General features: G+C 37.3%; 1 protein-coding gene across 3 annotated transcripts in view; it reads left to right on the forward strand.

Moving 5' to 3' along the window:
• rims2a (regulating synaptic membrane exocytosis 2a) overlaps positions 1 to 19,628 on the forward strand; it is a 1,051,530-nt gene that overhangs the window by 747,786 nt on the left and 284,116 nt on the right. For 2 of the 3 annotated variants that reach the window (XM_073052040.1, XM_073052005.1), the window contains exons 18-19: positions 3,980 to 4,159; positions 6,638 to 6,747. The exons of the other annotated variant lie outside the window; for it this stretch is intronic. In XM_073052040.1, coding sequence (XP_072908141.1) covers positions 3,980 to 4,159; positions 6,638 to 6,747 — 290 coding nt within the window. The remainder of the gene's footprint in view (positions 1 to 3,979; positions 4,160 to 6,637; positions 6,748 to 19,628) is intronic. 3 annotated transcript variants of the gene reach the window in all.

A 19,628-nucleotide genomic window follows, 5' to 3' on the forward strand; every position in this document is an offset into this window, starting at 1 on the left:
CATGTGCAAGCTTCTATGGAACAAGGAGAACCAATTTCTACTTTGTTATATTTAGAATATATTTGTCGTTTAAAACCATAATTGTCAAAATAGTTTGTCATTGCTTTCTGTAAGTTAATACATTTTAAATTTAAAATGAATGTATGCAGATCACAATTGTCTTTTATAATACAATTTTCAAAAATTATCAAGCAGGGAACATTCTCAACAAGAATTTTAAATATATGTGGCAAATACTTTTAAGATTTAGGATATAAGAAGTAAGAATAAATATATCTCTATATAATATATAGAGGGGTGTCCTTTCAGAACGGAGATGAGGAGGAATTTCTTTAGGCAGAGAGTGGTGAATCTGTGGAATTAATTGCCACAGGCAAGTGAAGACTAAGTTTGTATGTATATTTAAGGTAGATGTTGATCGATTCTTGATTGGTCAGGGCATAAAGAGATACGGGGAGAAGGCAAGAGACTGGGGTGGAGAGAAAAATGCATCAGCCATGATGAAATGGTGAAGCAGACTCGATGGGCCAAATGCCCTAATTCTCCTCCTATATCTTATGGTCTAAGATAATGGGCTTACCATTCTTCACAGAACATTTCTCAAACTCTTGTATTTAAGAATACTTTATTCCAAAGTACAGTTGGAGTGAACGAATCCTTGAAAATAACTTTTAAGCCTAGTGCTCCTTCCAAAATATCCACTGGGGAATAGTTTCATCTAATATACATTCACTTGGCTGAATGAGGCTGTATAGGATCTAAATCCACATTAAATTTAACAGTAAAGTTCTGCAGGGATCCATGTGTTGTTTGTGGTAACTGGTTTTGAAGTTAGCAACATGAATGGTTATTCACTAGATACATGTGGAAATGAAACAAAATCCTTTATTAGGTATTCTAAACAATCCTTCTTCTTTTCTACTAGCTACTATATCTATTTCTAGACCTATGACAGATACAATAGGGTCTTTTAAAAGGCTCTTGGATAGGTACATGAAGCTTAGAAAAATAGAGGGCTATGGGTAATCCTAGGTAATTTAAAATGTAAGTACATGTTCTATGTTTCTATATGTGTCAGACCCTTGGATTTTGAAACAGTTGGGGTGGAGTTGTATAGATCTAGTAGCAACAGTTATTATATGTGCAATATTTTTGTTCTTTAATAGTAAGAAAACATTTATTGCATATGTCACCATTCTACAATGTGATATGTGTACACCTCACTTAAAGTAAAACCGAAGTTAGACCCGCATTTCAGACTCGCGTGTTTTCCTTTGAATTTGTTTAATGTTTCAAAGTTACTGCCTTGGATACAACTCTTCTTTTAGATCTCTCCACCCCCTCCCAGTCACACTCCATCCCAAGGCCTAATCCACAAGCTGTTGTAGCCAGCCTTTTCTCCTCACTGAAACAGGAGCGGTACTATCTCAATCACCAAAATGTACAATATCCTTTCAGGTCTCTCTGACTCCTTGGGCTTTAGGGTCTATTGAAATCTGCAGCATCCCATGGTAGCAACCATTACTTTGGTACACCAGGCTTTCTCAGCACAAGAAATTGACTAATTGTCTACTACAAGAAGAAAGAAACTCATGATTCTAGAAATGGGATCTTGTTTAAAATATCTATTATGATCAGAATGAGCCAGAGTCACTCTTTCACGTTTTGCGAGTATGTTCACTTAACTCATATTCTCTTCCACCCTCCTCTCTGGAAAACTGTCACTTGTTACAACATCTTTTGCTTCTTGGGACTGGACAACTGCTCAGCAGGTGATACCATGTGCCTTTTTGAGTCGTGAACTATTTTATAAGTCTATTTCCTTGCAAAGCCACTGTGAAATACTTAAATGATTCTCATGAGGACTTCAAATTCTCCAGGTGATGAAGAGACTCCATATTAGTACACTTTTAATTTAATATGTTACTGATTTGGAGTTATGCAGGAGTTACTGTGACTGCTGAAGAATCACTTAAAAAGAGATTGACTGTGCTATGGCTGGGAAAAAGTTGAAGCACCCAACCTTTACTAGTAAGCGGAGTCACTTTATCCTCCTTTCCTGTCAGAGTCGCCTGCTGTTCAGATACTCCTACATCTACTGTTATTTTATGTAAGTTTCTGTGTATGAGAGTATTGTGTGGCCACATTCAACAGTTACTTGTACATTGTGTTTTATAGGATTGTTTTTATATTTAAATATATTGAGTTTTTATGCTTATTGTGTATTTCTGAAACTGCATCTGATCTGGAAAACAATTATTTCATTCTCCTTTATACACGCTCATGTGCTGAAGAATGACAATAAACAAGCTTAAATCTTATGAGCACAGCACAATTTAATTTCCTACTGGTAAAATTGAAAAGTAATAGACTGAACAACATATCTACAATATTCATTGAGTACATTGTAACTATCACTGCTGACAAGCCACATATAAAGTTCTATTACTTCTTTGTACTTTATAATTTGATGTGGAGGGAATGGTAAGTTGGCAGCTCTGATGGAACTACCTGAAGTCTGAATGTGTCTATCAAGGCAACAGAGCCAAGCGTTCTGAGGATCCAGCTCCAACTTGCAAATTTTTCCTCACAGAGACAGGAAGTCCCTTGTGTTGCACCACAACCACATTCCAATTTGAGCTCTCACAAAATTGATTGGAACTGACTGAATTTTCCTCCTGTTCACTTTGGATATTATACATGTATGGTGTTGTGGTGTTTGCTGAACTTGCAATTAGCTTGCAGATGTTTCATCACCAGTTGAGGTGACATCCTCAGTACGCAATGGTTGGTGATTCTCTCTGGGAGTGATCACGTTAATATAGGCGCCTGTTCATTTGCCTGGCTCCTGATCGACTACCCCTTCAGATGGGCTTTAAGGGTAGCCAATCAAGCAAGACTGAAGCAAGCATATGAAGGCCTATGCTCCCAGAGAGAAACACCAGCAACTGCACACTGAGAATGTCGCTTTGACTGGTGATGAAATGCTAATTGCCAAGCTCAGCAAACACTACAACATCAAACGCCTCCACCTGAGCTACCAATATTCACCACCATGCTATACTATATGTATTAGCTCTTTGCTTTCAATATCTTTAACCAAATAAACAAAGCCAGCTCTGAGTGGGAATCTAGGTAGAGGAGCATTTGCTAATACTGCATCATTTACTTTAGTCCTTGAAATACAAATTCTCAATAGCTGAAGAATGTTTTAATTACTTAAATGAATCAGTAAAATTCTAAGTTATTAAGGCAGTTGGGTGTATGTGAATTGCTAAGCTATTAAAATACCCATACATTATTTAAATTTATTAAAAAACACTATGTTTTGTCTGGTGTTTTAATGAATGTGTCTTGAAGTAATGTACAAAGGGCAAGTATGATATCATGATGTAGTAGCAGTTAATTTGGAGAACTTGGTGCTCAGAAAATGCACTGTGTGTGTATAGAGTCTGTACTTTGAAGTGAAGTTTGCAATATGAATCAAATAGCATAAAGCTCTCATAATTGAATGTTCTATTAATATTCATGATTACTTCAAGTATTTTATTCATTATGTTTGAATTATATGATAGTATCTTGAATTGAATTTAGATCAGCATTTGGAGCTCACGTGCAATTTGTGAAGAGGGACCAATCAATTTTGTTTGACTCATTTTCTTCCCACCACAGGCGTTAACTTCTGACAAACTATATAATCTGCATTAACCATGGAGAACTTAAAAACATTTATCGGAAATTCAGCATTTTCATTGATTGGAGGATGTTATTTCAGAATAGCATCTTAAACTCCAGAGACATTTACTGAGTATTAATGACACATCCACTATAATAGTGGTTCTTGTCTCTATCTCAAGTATGTACAAAGTCAGTTAAATAATTCTGACTTTGAACCAAGCCAGAAGTGCACAGTCATGTCATAAACATTAATTTTGAAAGGTTAAAGTTCAACTGAGTGGCTTTCTGACTGACATTACAGGAACCGCGAGCCATCCGATAGACAGGAATATCAAAGATCCAGATCATCAGAGCAACGGCCTGTGCTCGAGCGGATGAACTCCCGCTCCAGATCTTCTGAACGTGCCGGATCAAACGTCATGAGATCGATGCCTTCACTAACATCGGGACGATCTGCCCCTCCCTCACCTGCACTAACGAGGTGAAAGAGATACATCAAACTGCTGGACTAATCACCCCGCCACCATGCAAACTCACCCTTTATTTTTCTGTAGCTGAGTGACGACCCTCCTCCCCTTCATCATAGAATAGTCACTAGAAGCCCTCAGTCCTCTCCTCCCTGTAGCAATAAACACAGCACTTATATCCTTGCATGGATATAATGGTGTGGCCATCATGTATTTTGTTTATCAACATTCTTTTGCAGCATCTGTTATGTTAAAGAAGCCTGGAAAATCTGCTGCATTAAGCATTTGGTGATGATTTTGCTTTTCTTTTACAGCTCAAAGATCATTAAAAGGAATCGGATGCAATCTTTAATGCACTCGCCACCTGCAGTACAAATATTAATGTAGCAATGCCTTACTATATGTTGATCATGTGATTACTTGCATCTTGCAATCATGATGTTTGGAACGTATAACCAGTATTAAGAAAATAGGCCGATTTCCTACCTGAGAAAAGACCCTTTTTATAGAGCTATATAATATAATTACTGCTACCAGCATTTTTGAGACTTAGAATGGGAATGCTTTCTAAACAACCTAAGATAAGACAACCCAATGACTCATTTACTGGCATGCTTTCATCTGTTTATTAATCAATAAAAATATATAATTAAGAAAAGCTTAAAACCCTACTGTTAACATTTTTTAAAATTAACCCATCCTGTGCCAAGAGCTTTGGACCTGTTTTCCTCAAATATCTTTTGTTGAATTAATTAATTTCCTTTTGTTGAATATGCTAATTTCTGTTTTTGTGCAATGGGTTTATTGCACTTTGTGACATTTTAAAAAATACCACCTTGTTTTGATTTTTGATGAGTTACATGTTTCAGATAAAATTAAGTATTTAATAAACTAAATCTTCACTGGAGTTCACCCTTTTCTTGGTGTTATAAATGGCTGCAGCTTCTAACACTATCATCTGATTGAGGGAGTCAAAATAAAGTAAAATCTCTGTTGAGTGGCTTTTATATTTTAATCTTACTAAACCAATGTACAAACATATTACCTACATGTTTGTAGACAGTAGATGCCTGCACATTATCCAGGAAATTAATCAAAAGAAGATTCTCCATGGCAGCCACAGTAGAGTAACATAAAAGGCTACCATGGAGGTGAGGGAAAAGATGATGGTGAGATGAAGTGGGGATGAACATGGCACCTTCCTAGGTGTCAGCACAGTCCCCAAACTACACAGCTGTGTGTGGCCCCAAACTCCAAACCCAAGGGGCATTTTTCACTGCTGTGCATCCTACAGAGATGCAATGGTCTTTGTCAGCGATGATTGTAAAGCAAAGAAAAATTAGTCTGGCAGAGATGCTGCCAAAATATCAAGGTCCCAATGGGAGCCTTGTAGTTTGCATCACTTTGGTGACACTGTGGGATGTATTCCTTCTTCTGCTATAATTTATAGTTTATAGTCAACACCTTTACCTGGTAGCTTTTGTTTTCAACTACAGATGTGTCTGATGTACATCAGACAACATAATTTAAAGTGGAAAAGAAAAACAGAAATACCTGAAGAACTCAGTTGGTCAATCAGCATCAGTGGAAAGAGAAACTAGTAAATAATTTCAGTCAATAACCCTTCCTCAGTTCTGAAAGCTTGACTGGGTTCACTTTTCACCAATGCTGCTTGACTAGTTAAGTTCCTCCAGTTTTTCTAGTTCCTTTGGAGTTGTATTTGTGATGTATGATGACTAGCAAACATCTGATGTACTAAGGTAAATCACATCCCAAAGTGCCCTGGCCAATTTCGTGATTATTGTCAATCAACTTGGAAATAATCTCAAGTTTGCTGTAGTGTGCAGAGTTTGGCTTTTATGCACAAATCATCCTTCTACCTAAAGTCCAAAAAGACCTGATTACTAGGGCACAGATTAGAGAATGATATTGTGTTCATCCTATCTAGTTCCGCTATTAGTTATTATGCTTCACTATTAACTCTTTGACCTTCTGAATATTGAATCTCTAAAATATCAAAAATTGTGAAAATTACTTATTTTCACTTCTAACAACAATTAAAGAATTATGCAATAGGGGAGCCAAATAATATTTTCCGTGCATAATATAATAAACTCGGTAGTGTTACTTATATAACTAATCTTTATTTTATTCTTGGAAGGGTTATAAATCGCTAACTATGAACCAATCATTTTGATGCAGATTGCAGAAATCTATGCTTTATCTTAACATACATTTTTTTGTTTATTTTTCACGTATTATGAGTTTGCTGGCATATTGTGTTTGGGGTATAGTTTTCTGCATAGTAAAAACATTTTTCACACATTGGTTAAATTCTTTTAAGAATGATGCAGTAAGGTAATTTGATATTTCATTGGCACATGATATTTTGTGCAATTCCTATTTTAACAATCCTACGGTGGCTGTGCCTACTTTGCAGTTCCTCCAACATTCTCACAGAAAGTAACCACAGTATTCTTAAAATTGTGCAGGTCACATCCCTGTAGCGGATCAGTGCAAACCAGTCCAACCAGTACGCCAATGATAGGACGGAGGGGTCGACAGTTGCCACAACTTCCATCTAAAGGAACTCTGGAGAGAAGTGAGTTGGATTTGCCATACTTACTTAATTATTTCATCAAATAGTGAGAAATGCATAAGCTGATTCAGGTCTGGCAGTGTTGAAATGCAGAGAAAGTAGAAGCTCATTGCACAAGACTTTTAAGTTTATTCGGAAGTTACATGACAGACAAATCTTATCAAACTATAAAATGGTTAGAATGAAAATAAAAATTGCTGATCCTTATCTGATCAGGCAACTTCCATCGAGACAGAAACAATGCTAACAGTTTGACTTGAAACATTAACTCTGTTATCTTTACACTGAAGCTGTTTCTCTGCTTAATATCCCCAGTGTGTACTGTCTTTATTTTGGGTTTTCATCATCTGATTTTTTTTAGCTTGAATAATGGTTTGATAGAATTAATGTATATTGATCAAATATGCTGACAGACTTCCTAATCTTGGATAGAGCTATATGATAGAGTTTTTAATAACAGAAGTAAAATACTGTTTGCGGTAATATAATTATTGTGAAGTGCTTTATTTTTGTTACTGACAACCCATAACCAAATTATTTCCACATACTTATTTACATTTCAGAATTAGGAAAAACCTACCACTTCTAAAGTACTCTATTACTTTACAATATTACATAATGTAGAATTAAATTATGGCATTGGTTTTTCTTTTGAATAGACCAAGCTTTGTGGAATTATTGTGTCAGAATGGATTAGAGTTGCTTAAGGAACATGTATTTCAAACAAAAATACTGTATATTAAATTACTTAAAATTTAATTTTAAAGCACCAGTTTTATTTCTGTTTCTTAGGGGAAAATGAAATCAGCTTTACCTGTGAAATATTATTTGTTGAAATTCCATTTTCCATGCATGTATTTTTGTTTATTCCTGATTTTCTTCCCTGTTGCTTTCTTCCCAGACAATGGAGAAGAAGGAATTGATCTTTATGAAGGTTTGTAATCAGAAATAGCATTATTTTTGTGGAGGAGCCTTACTGGGCTTTTTTTCTGCAGAAATAAACACAACTGCAATAGATTTCCTCTGGTTTCAATTGTCCAGAACAATTTATTCCGTAATTACATTTTTTTAGTTTTTTCCCCCATTCTTTTAAAAGGAGCAGATATTGTAAACATAATCATTTGTCTAGATCTGATATAAAATTAGATTTAGAGTAGAAAGTTTGCTCCAAATAATACATTGCATGTGAATGGGCAGGAAACCATGTTGTGTCAATTGCAGTCATTTTTATCCAAAGGGTGTTGGTAGAGAATATAAGTACTAATTGTTTGAGAGAGAAGTTTCACTAGGTATGTTTCTGTGTTGCATATAAGCACACCTGCACATATTCTTATAATATATGCGTTGCTTATTATACAGTTAATTTTTATTATCACCAAATTATATTCAGGGCTTCAAGGCCATTGTAGGATGTATTTCCTAATTATGCATAGACTGCAGTCTTCATCTTTAAAAAGGGAATATGTCACTAAATTGCCTAGCAACAGTTTTGGAAAAACTGCTTTTCATCAAATTAAGTTTTAAGTCAGATTTTATGACATGAAGTAACAGAAGTATTTATTACCATTTGAAATTCTAAGCATAGTCAGCAAGACTCCTGGGAATGTCCACTCTCATTGAGCTGAAGCCACAGACTCACTACAATGCATTCTTTCTGATAAATCCTTTCAGATGCAGAGATATTTTCCATGCACCCAATATGGATGGACAAGTTGCATTTTACCATATGTAAACCACAAACCTGTTGAACTTGTTACATGTAACATTAAACTTCAGATCTGCACTATTATAGCAAATTACAACCTTATTAACAGAAAAATGTAATTTACACACTCTAGCAGGAATACTTACAGCAACATGGAAATACCCGTGACAGTACAATCACCCAGGTACTAGATCAGAAAAATCCTTTTGCGCTTTAGTTACATGCCTAACTGGCACAGAAGAAAGCATTTCATACATTTGCATTCATTTTTGCTGAAGAAATGCAAAATAGGAGACCAAACACATCCTATCTCCAGTAAACCTTATGCTAGCACCATTTCCCTGCAGCTTTTCATGACATTAATGTGTGGAATACACTTGTGGACAGGTAACGGATCAAGAGGTCTTGATCTGCCAACTTTCCGTGCATTTGCAAAGGAAACAGCATTATGAAGGACTCCATGCACCCCTCATACAATCTCTTCTCCCTCCTGCCATCTGGAAAAAGGCTCCGAAGCATTCAGGCTCTCACGACCAGACTATATAACAGTTTCTTCCTCCAAGCTATCAGACTACCTGAAGCCTGGACTGACACCTTGCCCTACTGTCCTGTTTATTATTTATTGTAATGTCTGCACTGTTTTTGTGCACTTTATGCAGTCCAGTGTAGGTCTGTAGTATAGCTTTCTCTGTGTTTTTTTTATTACGTAGTTCAGTCTAGTTTTTTGTACTGTGTCATGTAAACCATGATCCTGAATAATGTTGTCTCATTTTTACTATGCACTGTACCAGCAGTTATGGTCGAAATGACAATAAAAGTTGACTTGACTTGACTTAATGTCAAGAGATGGTCCAGCACAGAGTAACCATATATAACCATACAACAATTACAGCATGGAAACAGGCCATCTCGGCCCTTCTAGTCTGTGCTGAACACTTACTCTCACCTAGTCCCACCTACCTGCACTCAGCCCATAACCTTCTATTCCTTTCCTGTCCATATACCTATCCAATTTTACTTTAAATGACAAAATCGAACCTGCCTCTACCACTTCTACTGGAAGCTCGTTCCACACAGCTACCACTCTCTGAGTGAAGAAGTTCCCCCTCGTGATACCCCTAAACTTTTGCCCCTTAACTCTCAACCCATGCCCTCTTGGATGAATCTCCCCTACTCTCAATGGAAAAAGCCTATCCACGTCAAATCTATCTATCCCCCTCATAGTTTTAAATACCTCTATCAAATCCCCCCTCAACCTTCTACACTCCAAAGAATAAAGACCTAACTTGTTCAACCTTTCTCTGAAACTTAGGTGCTGAAACCCAGGTAACATTCTAGTAAATCTCCTCTGTACTCTCTCTATTTTGTTGACATCTTTCCTATAATTCGGTGACCAGAACTGTACACAATACTCCAAATTTGGCCTCACCAATGCCTTGTACAATTTTAACATTACATCCCAACTCCTATACTCAATGCTCTGATTTATAAAGGCCAGCATACCAAAAGCTTTCTTCACCGCCCTATCCACATGAGATTCCATCTTCAGGGAACTATGCACCATTATTCCTAGATCACTCTGTTCTACTGCATTCCTCAATGCCCTACCATTTACCACGTATGTCCTATTTCAATTAGTCCTACCAAAGTGTAGCACCTCACACTTATCAGCCTTAAACTCCATCTGCCATCTTTTAGCCCACTCTTCTAACTGGCCTAAATCTCTCTGCAAGCTTTGAAAGCCTACTTCATTATCCACAACGCCACCTACCTTAGTATCATCTGCATACTTACTAATCTAATTTACCATCCCATCATCCAGATCATTAATGTATATGACAAACAACATTGGACCCAGTACAGATCCCTGAGGCACACCACTAGTCACCGGCCTCCAACCTGACAAACAGTTATCCACCACTACTCTCTGGCATCTCCCATCCAGCCACTGTTGAATCCATTTTACTACTTCAATATTAATACCTAACGATTGAACCTTCCTAACTAACCTTCCGTGCAGAACCTTGTCAAAGGCCAAAGTACATCATGTAGAATGTCCAGATCTATATACAAATTAAAGGATTGCTGCTAGGATTTTTTTTATATTCACTGTTGTCCAACATTTATTTTAATATGATGTCCTCTGCATACAAACAACATTTACAGTATTTGAAAAGCATATCAGTGGACTAGATCCTGTAATCTGTGATCCCCAATGATGATATTTAGTATAGTGAAAACATACTGCAATTTCTAATGAAACCCTCCATAATCTGGGGGAGGTGATTAAACTCTAACGTTTAACCTTCCTTCCAATTCACTCTGTTTATTTCCATTCTCCTCATTGCTTGCCTTCCCTCCGTGTGTTTTCCATCATCTCCATGGAAACAGCCCTCAGTGAACATGCAAATCTACTGTACTTCTAACACTATGGTAAAATAACAAAAACAATTTCTTAAAGTGAAGGTGTTGCTATTTACAGATGACAGCTGATTTGACGTTGGGGCTAAAAAGTTGTCATTTAGTGCACTAGAAGTGGGCTAAAGTCAACCTTTAGGTACTTGATTTTACATTGATATGCTTACAAATTGGTTTTCACCCATTTTTGGTGTAGTAAGTGAGTGATAATTTGTTCTAGTAGTATATTGGGTGTTAACCCAAAACAAAAATTTGCTCAATTGGGACATCGTATTGAAGGAGTAGAGAGAACTTTGCATGTTCATGGACTCTAGCTTCAGCCTTCTCTTACAGCTGCTACCTCATTTGCGTGCTGCCAGCTGGAAGATAAGTCAATCTTGTTACAAAGATCTCTTCCCAGCAGTCATACTCGCTGACATTGAGGGAAGGGGAAAAATAAGGGGGAAGGCTGGGTTAGGGCAGAAAACAGTGAAAGGGGAAGCAAGCAAAATGGAGGGGAGAAATCAATGAAAGTTTGTGATTTGGAAGAAAGGGAAGTGTAACATTACTAGTGGACCAGGCTCTATGATGTGCAATCCCCAATGATGGAACCAAGTCATAACAAAGGTTCCAACTAGACCTCCTCCATAATCTGTGGGTGTTCCTGTCTGAGGAAATCATACAAACAAACACGGAATTGATTGTTAATAGACAGTTCTGTGCTTTGTTAATTGTAACAAGCCCACTATACATGTGACCTGCTAACACACAGTGGTCACTAGGCATAAAGGATCAAACATGAAAGAACGGGAAAGGGTAATTCCCTAGAGATCCCAGTTACAGCTGTTTGAATCTGTACATAAGCTGCAGAAGTTTGATGATAATTCCAAACTGGCAAAGGTAACTGCTACTTATTTCTAGAGTTAGTAATAAGTGAAATATCATCTGAATATTTGTGCTATAATATCTTTTATAGAAGATCTGTTTGAAAATTACTCATTTACAGTAGCCATTTGCAGTGTTTTTGATTTTAATTCCCTTAGACTATAAGAAAATACATGTGCAGAGGGGGGATAATGACCAATCCTATACCTTGCTTACTAAAAGACTACGCAGAGCATGTAACAGGCAGGCAATAAACAAGATGTTGAGCAATACATCTTGGGACTTCATCCACTGTCACATCTACATTTTGATCTGAATATTCCAAAGTCCAGTTGCCTCACAGGTGACATTCTCTAAGCTCCACTGAAACTTAGCTATGCGACAATTCACTTGTCCCCTGAAACTCATCAGGACCCCAATCCTTTGAGTGCCCCGAAACTCAATTCAGACCCAATTCTCATGCACCATTGAACCTGCATTAAAAAAGTACTTGTATACTCTGGGATAATGCTAATAATTCATACAACTTAAGATCTCAAAATATCTATAAAATACTGTTTTTACTATAATGTTTGGTACTTCAGGAGCAATGTATTTTCTCGCTGTTATAATTATTTCAGTTCCAATTGACTTGGTAGACTGGATTCAAAAATGAAACGTCTCGATAGGGAGGACATGGAGAGGATGTTTCCAATAGAGGGAGAGTCTGGGACCAGAGGGCACCATTACTGTATGTTTTGTAAATCCAGACACTAATCAAAAGAAAAACACAGGAGCATGGATAGCATGTCTATTTCGTTTTTCTTTAGTGAGGCACTCACATATGAAGTGGTGGCATAATGATGTACAATATGCCAGTCACATCCTTCTTACATATAACCCGTAATTAATTATGCAAAGAAGGAATGCTTAATCAAATGATATATTTAAAACATTACTCAAATATTACTGGAATATTGAATACTCCACAGGCACAGCCTCAGAGTACATGTATGTCCCTTTAGAACAGAGATGAGGGGGAATATCTTTAGAGAGAGGGTGGTGAATCATCACGACGGGCAGCTATGGTGGGCAAGTGAGAGACGAGTGTGTGGTGAGAACCAAAAGTGAATGAGCTGCTCCACAACAACAAATCCCTTCACCAGGGGTGCTACTCCTCCCTGGACATCTGATACACCCCAAAGACCATATATATTCCAAACATTATTGTGGGGAATCTGCTGCAGTTTCAAGACTTTAAATAGGAATAAAATCCCCATTTATTTGAATAGAAATTACTGTCCTGAAAATCAGACAGAAGAGGAGAAGTTATTTATTTTCTATTTATCTTAAAGTTTTAATTATTCTCTATTTTTGATTTTTCATAGCAGACTTTTAAAAACTTTTGACAGGAGACAAAGCTCTGCCCCTAGTCTTCTAACAAAGGCTGCCAGTGTAGTCTGGGGGAGAGCCGCAACAGGAGGTATATAGGCTGATATCTAGTTTTTTTTTTATTGAGAGATACAGCACAGTAACCGACTCTTCTGGCCCACAATCCTGTGCCACCTCAATTCCACCCCATGTGATTGACCAATTAACCTACTCACCAAAACGTCTTTGGTTGTGGAAGGAAACCCACAACCTAAGGAGAATGCAAAGCTCCTTGGAGACACCAGCAGGAATTGAACCCAGGTCACTGGCACTGTAACAGCATTATACTGTTACACTACTGTGCCACCCCTAAACAATGGTTTCCAGTCCGTCACCTAAACCACTCTGCCACAACAACATACCATACACTCCAGAGGTAGTGAAGTCCCAATTGCTGCTGAGGCTTCACTACACCTCACCATCTGACTCCTGGAGTGGCGGTCATCTCCAGTCATCTACATGGTTAAGTGTTGGTGGTTGAAACTGTTGGAGAGGGTGCAGGGCAAGTCGGGCCCTTGGACCCCATCAAGCTGCCTTTCTCCTTTCTTCACGGTAGACTGAGTCGTAATCACTGAAGCAATGTGTGCTTAAAGCACACCCCACTGATGTTGTTCCCACTTGCACTATCTGCTCCGCTGTTCTTCCTGCCTTTCCTAGGTCCACCGAAGTTCACAAGGCAGTGTGCCTGCTCCCCCACTCTGCAGAGAAATAAAAAGTTTAGTTTTGATGATGCTGAGTGCCTCACTCCTTAACACTGCTGGTTGAGAGAAACTTGCACGTCATGGTGAGCTGGAGCTTCTTGTGCCTTTGCTTGGGAGATGCTGACAAAGAAGCCTTAGGGGGTTCTGCAGTACATTTTAAAGAACATACACAAAATCCTTCAGATGAAGTGTAATGTCAGCAGAGCATTTATGATGTGCTAGTGACCATTGCTGCCTAACAAATAGGTGATATTGAGCTTCCTAAATGCTCTTGGAGCTGCATTCATTAGCAAGTTCTGTTTGCTGACATGTGCTTTGTGTGGGGTTTCAGGGCATGAATAGCCAACCTCTGTCCATCATTTGTAGCCACAGAACTTATGTGGCTGCTGCAAATAAGCTTCTGGTTAAGGGTGTTGACAAGGGAAGAGGTCCTCATCAAATGGTGCCAATCTAAATGAATTGCATCTGCCGGCACATTGTCCATGTTACCTGCCAATTCATGAGCCAGTTTAATTGCCTCTTAGAGTTGTTGTAGAAAGATATTGGGAGAACTTGGTAGAGCATTTGTCTTTGGATTTCAAGGTACATCCAAAGTTGTTAGCCCTGCCTTGTGGAGATAGTATTTACCCAGTGTATGTGTGTGAAGTGCTGTTTGCTGCTTAAACCTTGACTCTACAGTTTCTACAGGATGGCAGAATAATCCAGCAAATAAAATTACTGCCTTGCAGTGCTGGTAATCCAGCTTCAATCTATCCTTTGACGTTTCCTGTGAGGAATTTGTGTGAACTCCCTCTGCCTGCACAGGTTTCCTGCAAGTACTCTTTCTTCCATATTCTAGAATTGTGCTGCTTGCCTAACTGGCTACTGTAAACAGATAGATGGTTGGTAGGAGAATCAGGATGAAGTTGAAAGACTGTGTGAGAGATAATAGGTTACAGGGAAATAAGTCAGGTGGAAGACTTGCTGTTGAATCTGGCTTAAACTCTATGAACTAATCAGTCGCCTATGTTGTAAAGAAGTGTGAATGTTACCTAAAGGATTGTGAGAGGAATTAAATGTTATGCACTCACCATGGAATTTTTCTCATGATATTCTCATTGAAGTTAAAGATGTGTCTGATGGAAGGTACCCTGTATTTAAGTTGTTATAGTTACACTTATGGATTTCTTAACATCTAAATAAATAAATACAGTACATATTTATATTAATTCTGGAACTATTTTGAAGCTATAGATGTACCTCATGAATCACTGTACTTAGTTTGTTCTCTTCTATAAGTTGCACACATGTCTGTTCCATATTGTATGACTCTAACCCTAAGACTGTGTTGTGAAGCGGTCTGAGCATCTGATAATTATGCAACTTTTACTAGACCTGAAGAAGAGAATGCAACTCAATTCATGTTTATTTTAAAAACTATGATGTTAAATATATTTTTCACCTCTATAGCCAAAGTTAAGAAAAAAATTAAATCTTCTTTGAAATCATGGCAACTCCACAGTACGAGCAGCTTTTTCCTCAGTAATTCAAAGTGTTCCATCAATTGACAAAAACCATCCTTAAACTTGTACTAACTTGATGGAACATGTAGCTGTATTGACAATCCATACTGTTCTAATGACATTTTCATTTTATCTTTTGAGATACATTTGTATTTTCTTTGAGAGCTTATTTTCATTAGTCTGGAGTATCTATGAGTTTTACAGTCTAAATTTGAATTTTGTTGGCATTATGCAGAAGACGACAATGAAAATGCTCAGGAACAGTGGTCAGAGGTGGAGGAAGGTTTGTCTTGTCTGTAATTAAGTTGAATTTGTGTGTGGTGGTGTGAATACTGTTGTAACTCTATTTATCATTAGTTACTGTGTGTTTTCCAGTTAAGGAGAGATATTCTGTCCATCTAAATAGTGTTAGTTCCAAGTTTTGGATTGGTTTTTGATAATCATCCAGTCTTCAACCATTAGATATAGGAGCAGAATTCTATCGCATCTGCTCCGCCATTTCATTATCACTCTCAGCCTGCATATCCTGCCTTCGGACCAAATCCCTTCATGGCCTGACTTTGGTCAGTAATTTTACAGCTGTTACTTTGGTTTGAATAAATATACAAAAAAACCTTTATTATTTTGTATCACCACCTCTGGAGCCAGTTGTTCCATGTGTTGTCCTACATTACTTGTTATATAAACATCATATTGGATAATTCACATTCAATATTAACAGTCCATCTGACAGAATGCTATATTTGAGTACTTGCATCGTGCAGTAACATCATCTTTAGGCTCTCATTTCTCAAAGCAAGCCTATTTTAAAGGAAAAGGAACACTTTCTTTTGTAAATATATTGCATATTTGAAAAAATATATATATACACAATGAATCCCATTTAATTGGGACACATCAAGGCCAGTACATTTTGGCCCCATTTAAGCATCTGTCCCAAATTAGCTGAAGTTTTATTGAAGTAGGTAAAAAGGTATTTAAAAAAAAGACTAACTAGCATTTAACTGAGTAACAAATGATGTATTTAAATGAAATATTGAACAAGTTAGAACACTACCAATATTACTACAGTACCATAAAACTGTATTAGTTCCTAATAGTTGCTGACAGGGGAATTCATCTAGTGTACACTGCCGTGTTCTTTTGAATTTTTTTAGGTCAAAATAAAACAGAACTATCAAAGGTCACTGCTTTTGCATCGGTGTCTGTTGGTCCAAATGGAAAATGTAACACAAAACTGACCCTATTTAGAAAATGTTTGCTCTAAACACAGTGTAGTTTCTAATGGCCGCACAAATCACATGACTGATGCTAGTTAGAAACTGTCTCAATTAAGTAGCATAGTGGTTCAAATAAATGAAGGGAATTACAGCTATTTTCTTGATTAGTTTTTGTTCTTTAAGAGTTGACCCAAATAAGATGTCCCAATTAACTGAAATCAACTGTACTTGTAAAAGTATTGATTGCTGAAATGTAACCACTTAGAAGGAAGTTCAAAGAGAATAACTTTTGGGAATATTAACACCAAGGGAACAGTCATCAGTCCTTCCAAGACTTAGACACTTAAATGATTAAATTATGTACTATGGTACATGATTGGCATTTTGAAACATGAATGGACATTTCTTAATTACTGGGATCTGGTTTTCTCTTATTAAGTATACTTTGGACAGATTGGCTTTTTTAGAAAAATATTGGGAGAGAAATTGAACTTGGATCACTAGCACCAAAGTGGAACATGATTATCTGTTGCCAGGCAATAAAGCTGATCTCAAAAGAATTGAATATGTGGAGGTAATTGCAAGCATTGGTTGGTATTCTGCTGTGTGATCATTGCTAGGGATGGAAGATGTACTTCTCCCCTGTAATAGTTGACAGAAGGGACAATGTCACAAATGAAGCAGTCAATATACATTCAACATAACAGATAACCTCAAATGTAAATAATAGACAACATCTTAGGGAAATAAATGTATCAGCTTATGGATGAAGCAGTTTCGTCATGTCATCGGAGAAATGAACTATATCATGTTTTAATAAAGTACAATCTTCAAAACCTAAATTAATTAAGAACTGCAGTTGCATTGGAACCTACACGTCTCTCCTTTAACTGCATCAGTTTGTATCAAGAAATGGTGTTTCCTAATTCAAATTGATGACTGATCCATCTTTTATGTGAATATGTGCATTTTTTCTGCTTTATGTATTACTGTGCAGTTTACAAAACGTTCTATCATGGCCCGATAAAATTTCCATGTATTGTGCAGTCTGGGTAGTACATGCCATCAGACATTTTTTTTTAAATCATGTGTTACCATCTATTAATTCCATTGCTTGTGTTTTTTTAATGTTATAAAGATGCTGAGGAGAAAGCTCAATTAACACCTGTTAACGCAAGGAAAGGCAAGTTCTTTTGAATGCTTTTTTTGGGTGATTAACTTGTGGTCGTTAGTTGAATACACAGCCAGCATTGCAGCGTTGTTTTTGTGGACATGTCTCCGAGCTGTAGCTATGTCATGTTTTGTGTCTTCCTCTTCAATTTTTGTCCTGAGCTCCTATTCATTTCAGCTTTTTATCTTTTAAATATTGAGTTATTTTATGAATTACAGCTGAATTCTTTGATCTGATGCATTGTCAAAAAGGATTATTTAATTTGCTAATAATCATTATTTTCGATAAAATCAAATCAAAGAAGCAGAGGATTTTTTTTTTGAGAAGTTAGAATAACAATTGAGCTTGAACAGCCCCTTGCCAGACAGAGAAATAGTGGTGTGTCAATTAAAAATAGTAGCTATCAATTCTTACACCAATCCAGTTTTCTCCCAGCTTTATCTCCTGAAATACAGAAGTGAGATTTTGTTTAAATAGACTTCTTCCTATAATCACATTAGGATGCAGTGTCCATTTTCAAGCCCAGAAGTTTTAAATTGATATGTTTGATTTTTTTTTTGTAGAAGAGGAGATATGAAACAGCCTGATGCAACAGCCCCAACCGACTCATGCACCAAATGACACCCACCTCCACTTAATTAGAACCTCAGGTCTAGTTGTGATTCAGCCATCAGGACCCAACTCTGACTTTTAAACTGACCTGAGCAGGAATATGCAACCAGGGTAACCATGAAGACATAAGGTAATGAAAGAGCAGGGCAGTTCTCCTTTACTCGCAAAGAAAATTAGGACCTCCCTTGGATTTTAAACTTCTTCCCTTTCATTCCACCTTTCTGGGACTTTGTGCAGTTCTCTTGCATAATGGAAGATGGTTAAAGCTGGTTGCCAGCTTGTGAAGAGAGAGGGAATGGAAGGTGAGCCAGCGGCACATAAATGAAGCCTGTGTATTAAGATAACCCAATTTCAGAAGTAGTTGTTCAGCTTTTAATCCAAAGCCAGATTAGTTTTAAACTCAGCTCTGCTAATCGCTCAAGAATTCATTAACAACTTTCAGGTTGCTTTGCTAGTTGATTTTTGGCTGATGCTATGATTCAATAAACATTTTTGTTTTTGGCCATTGTTTCAAGTTGCCAAGAAGATAAGTATGCCAAAGCCCTGTGAAGTTGACTGCTTTCAAAGCCCCTGTACAGAACAGGGGCTTTACTTAATATTGAGAGATTTATCCAAAGTAGTTTGCCAAAAGTAGTACCAGCCTAATGAAATTTGTGAAGTACACCTACATGTGTACCGACAATAAAAACAGCATACATTAGACAGAAATAAGGCATCTTACAACCAGATCAGATCAAAGCTGAGTTGATCTACCCTATGTAATCATGAACGTTAGTGCCAATCAAAAAGGAGGCAGCTTAAAGAATATACACTAGGTGGCCACTTTTTATTAGGTACCTCCCGTATATAATAAAGTGGCCACTGAGTGTACGATCATGGTCTTCTGCAGCCCATCCACTTCAAGGTTTGACATTGTGCAGGCTTGATTCATGTTTAATGGGATCACTATTAATCATCTGAGGTCACAAGTCAGTAACTTTTGGTGGACTAATTGTTAGACTACTCCAACGCTCTACAAGCCATTTTGCACATTATTATTGATATTGCTGTTGGCAACATTTTGAGATTCAATGGAGCTAGTAGACTCCTACATGGCTGAAAGCTGGCTTCATTTGACAGAAATATAGGCTCCCATTACAATCTAGATATTAGGTATCTTAGACTTATGCTGCAAGGTAAGAAGTTGCAGTTTTCTTGACTTGCACTGCTAACTCTGCAGTGGTCACGCTGGTAAAGGAGTTGACTGAAGATCCAGGTGTAAGTCAAGTCTGATCAAACATG

Source organism: Hemitrygon akajei, chromosome 1 (genome assembly GCF_048418815.1).
Source record: "Hemitrygon akajei chromosome 1, sHemAka1.3, whole genome shotgun sequence".
In the NCBI taxonomy this organism is placed as follows: Eukaryota; Metazoa; Chordata; class Chondrichthyes; order Myliobatiformes; family Dasyatidae; genus Hemitrygon; species Hemitrygon akajei.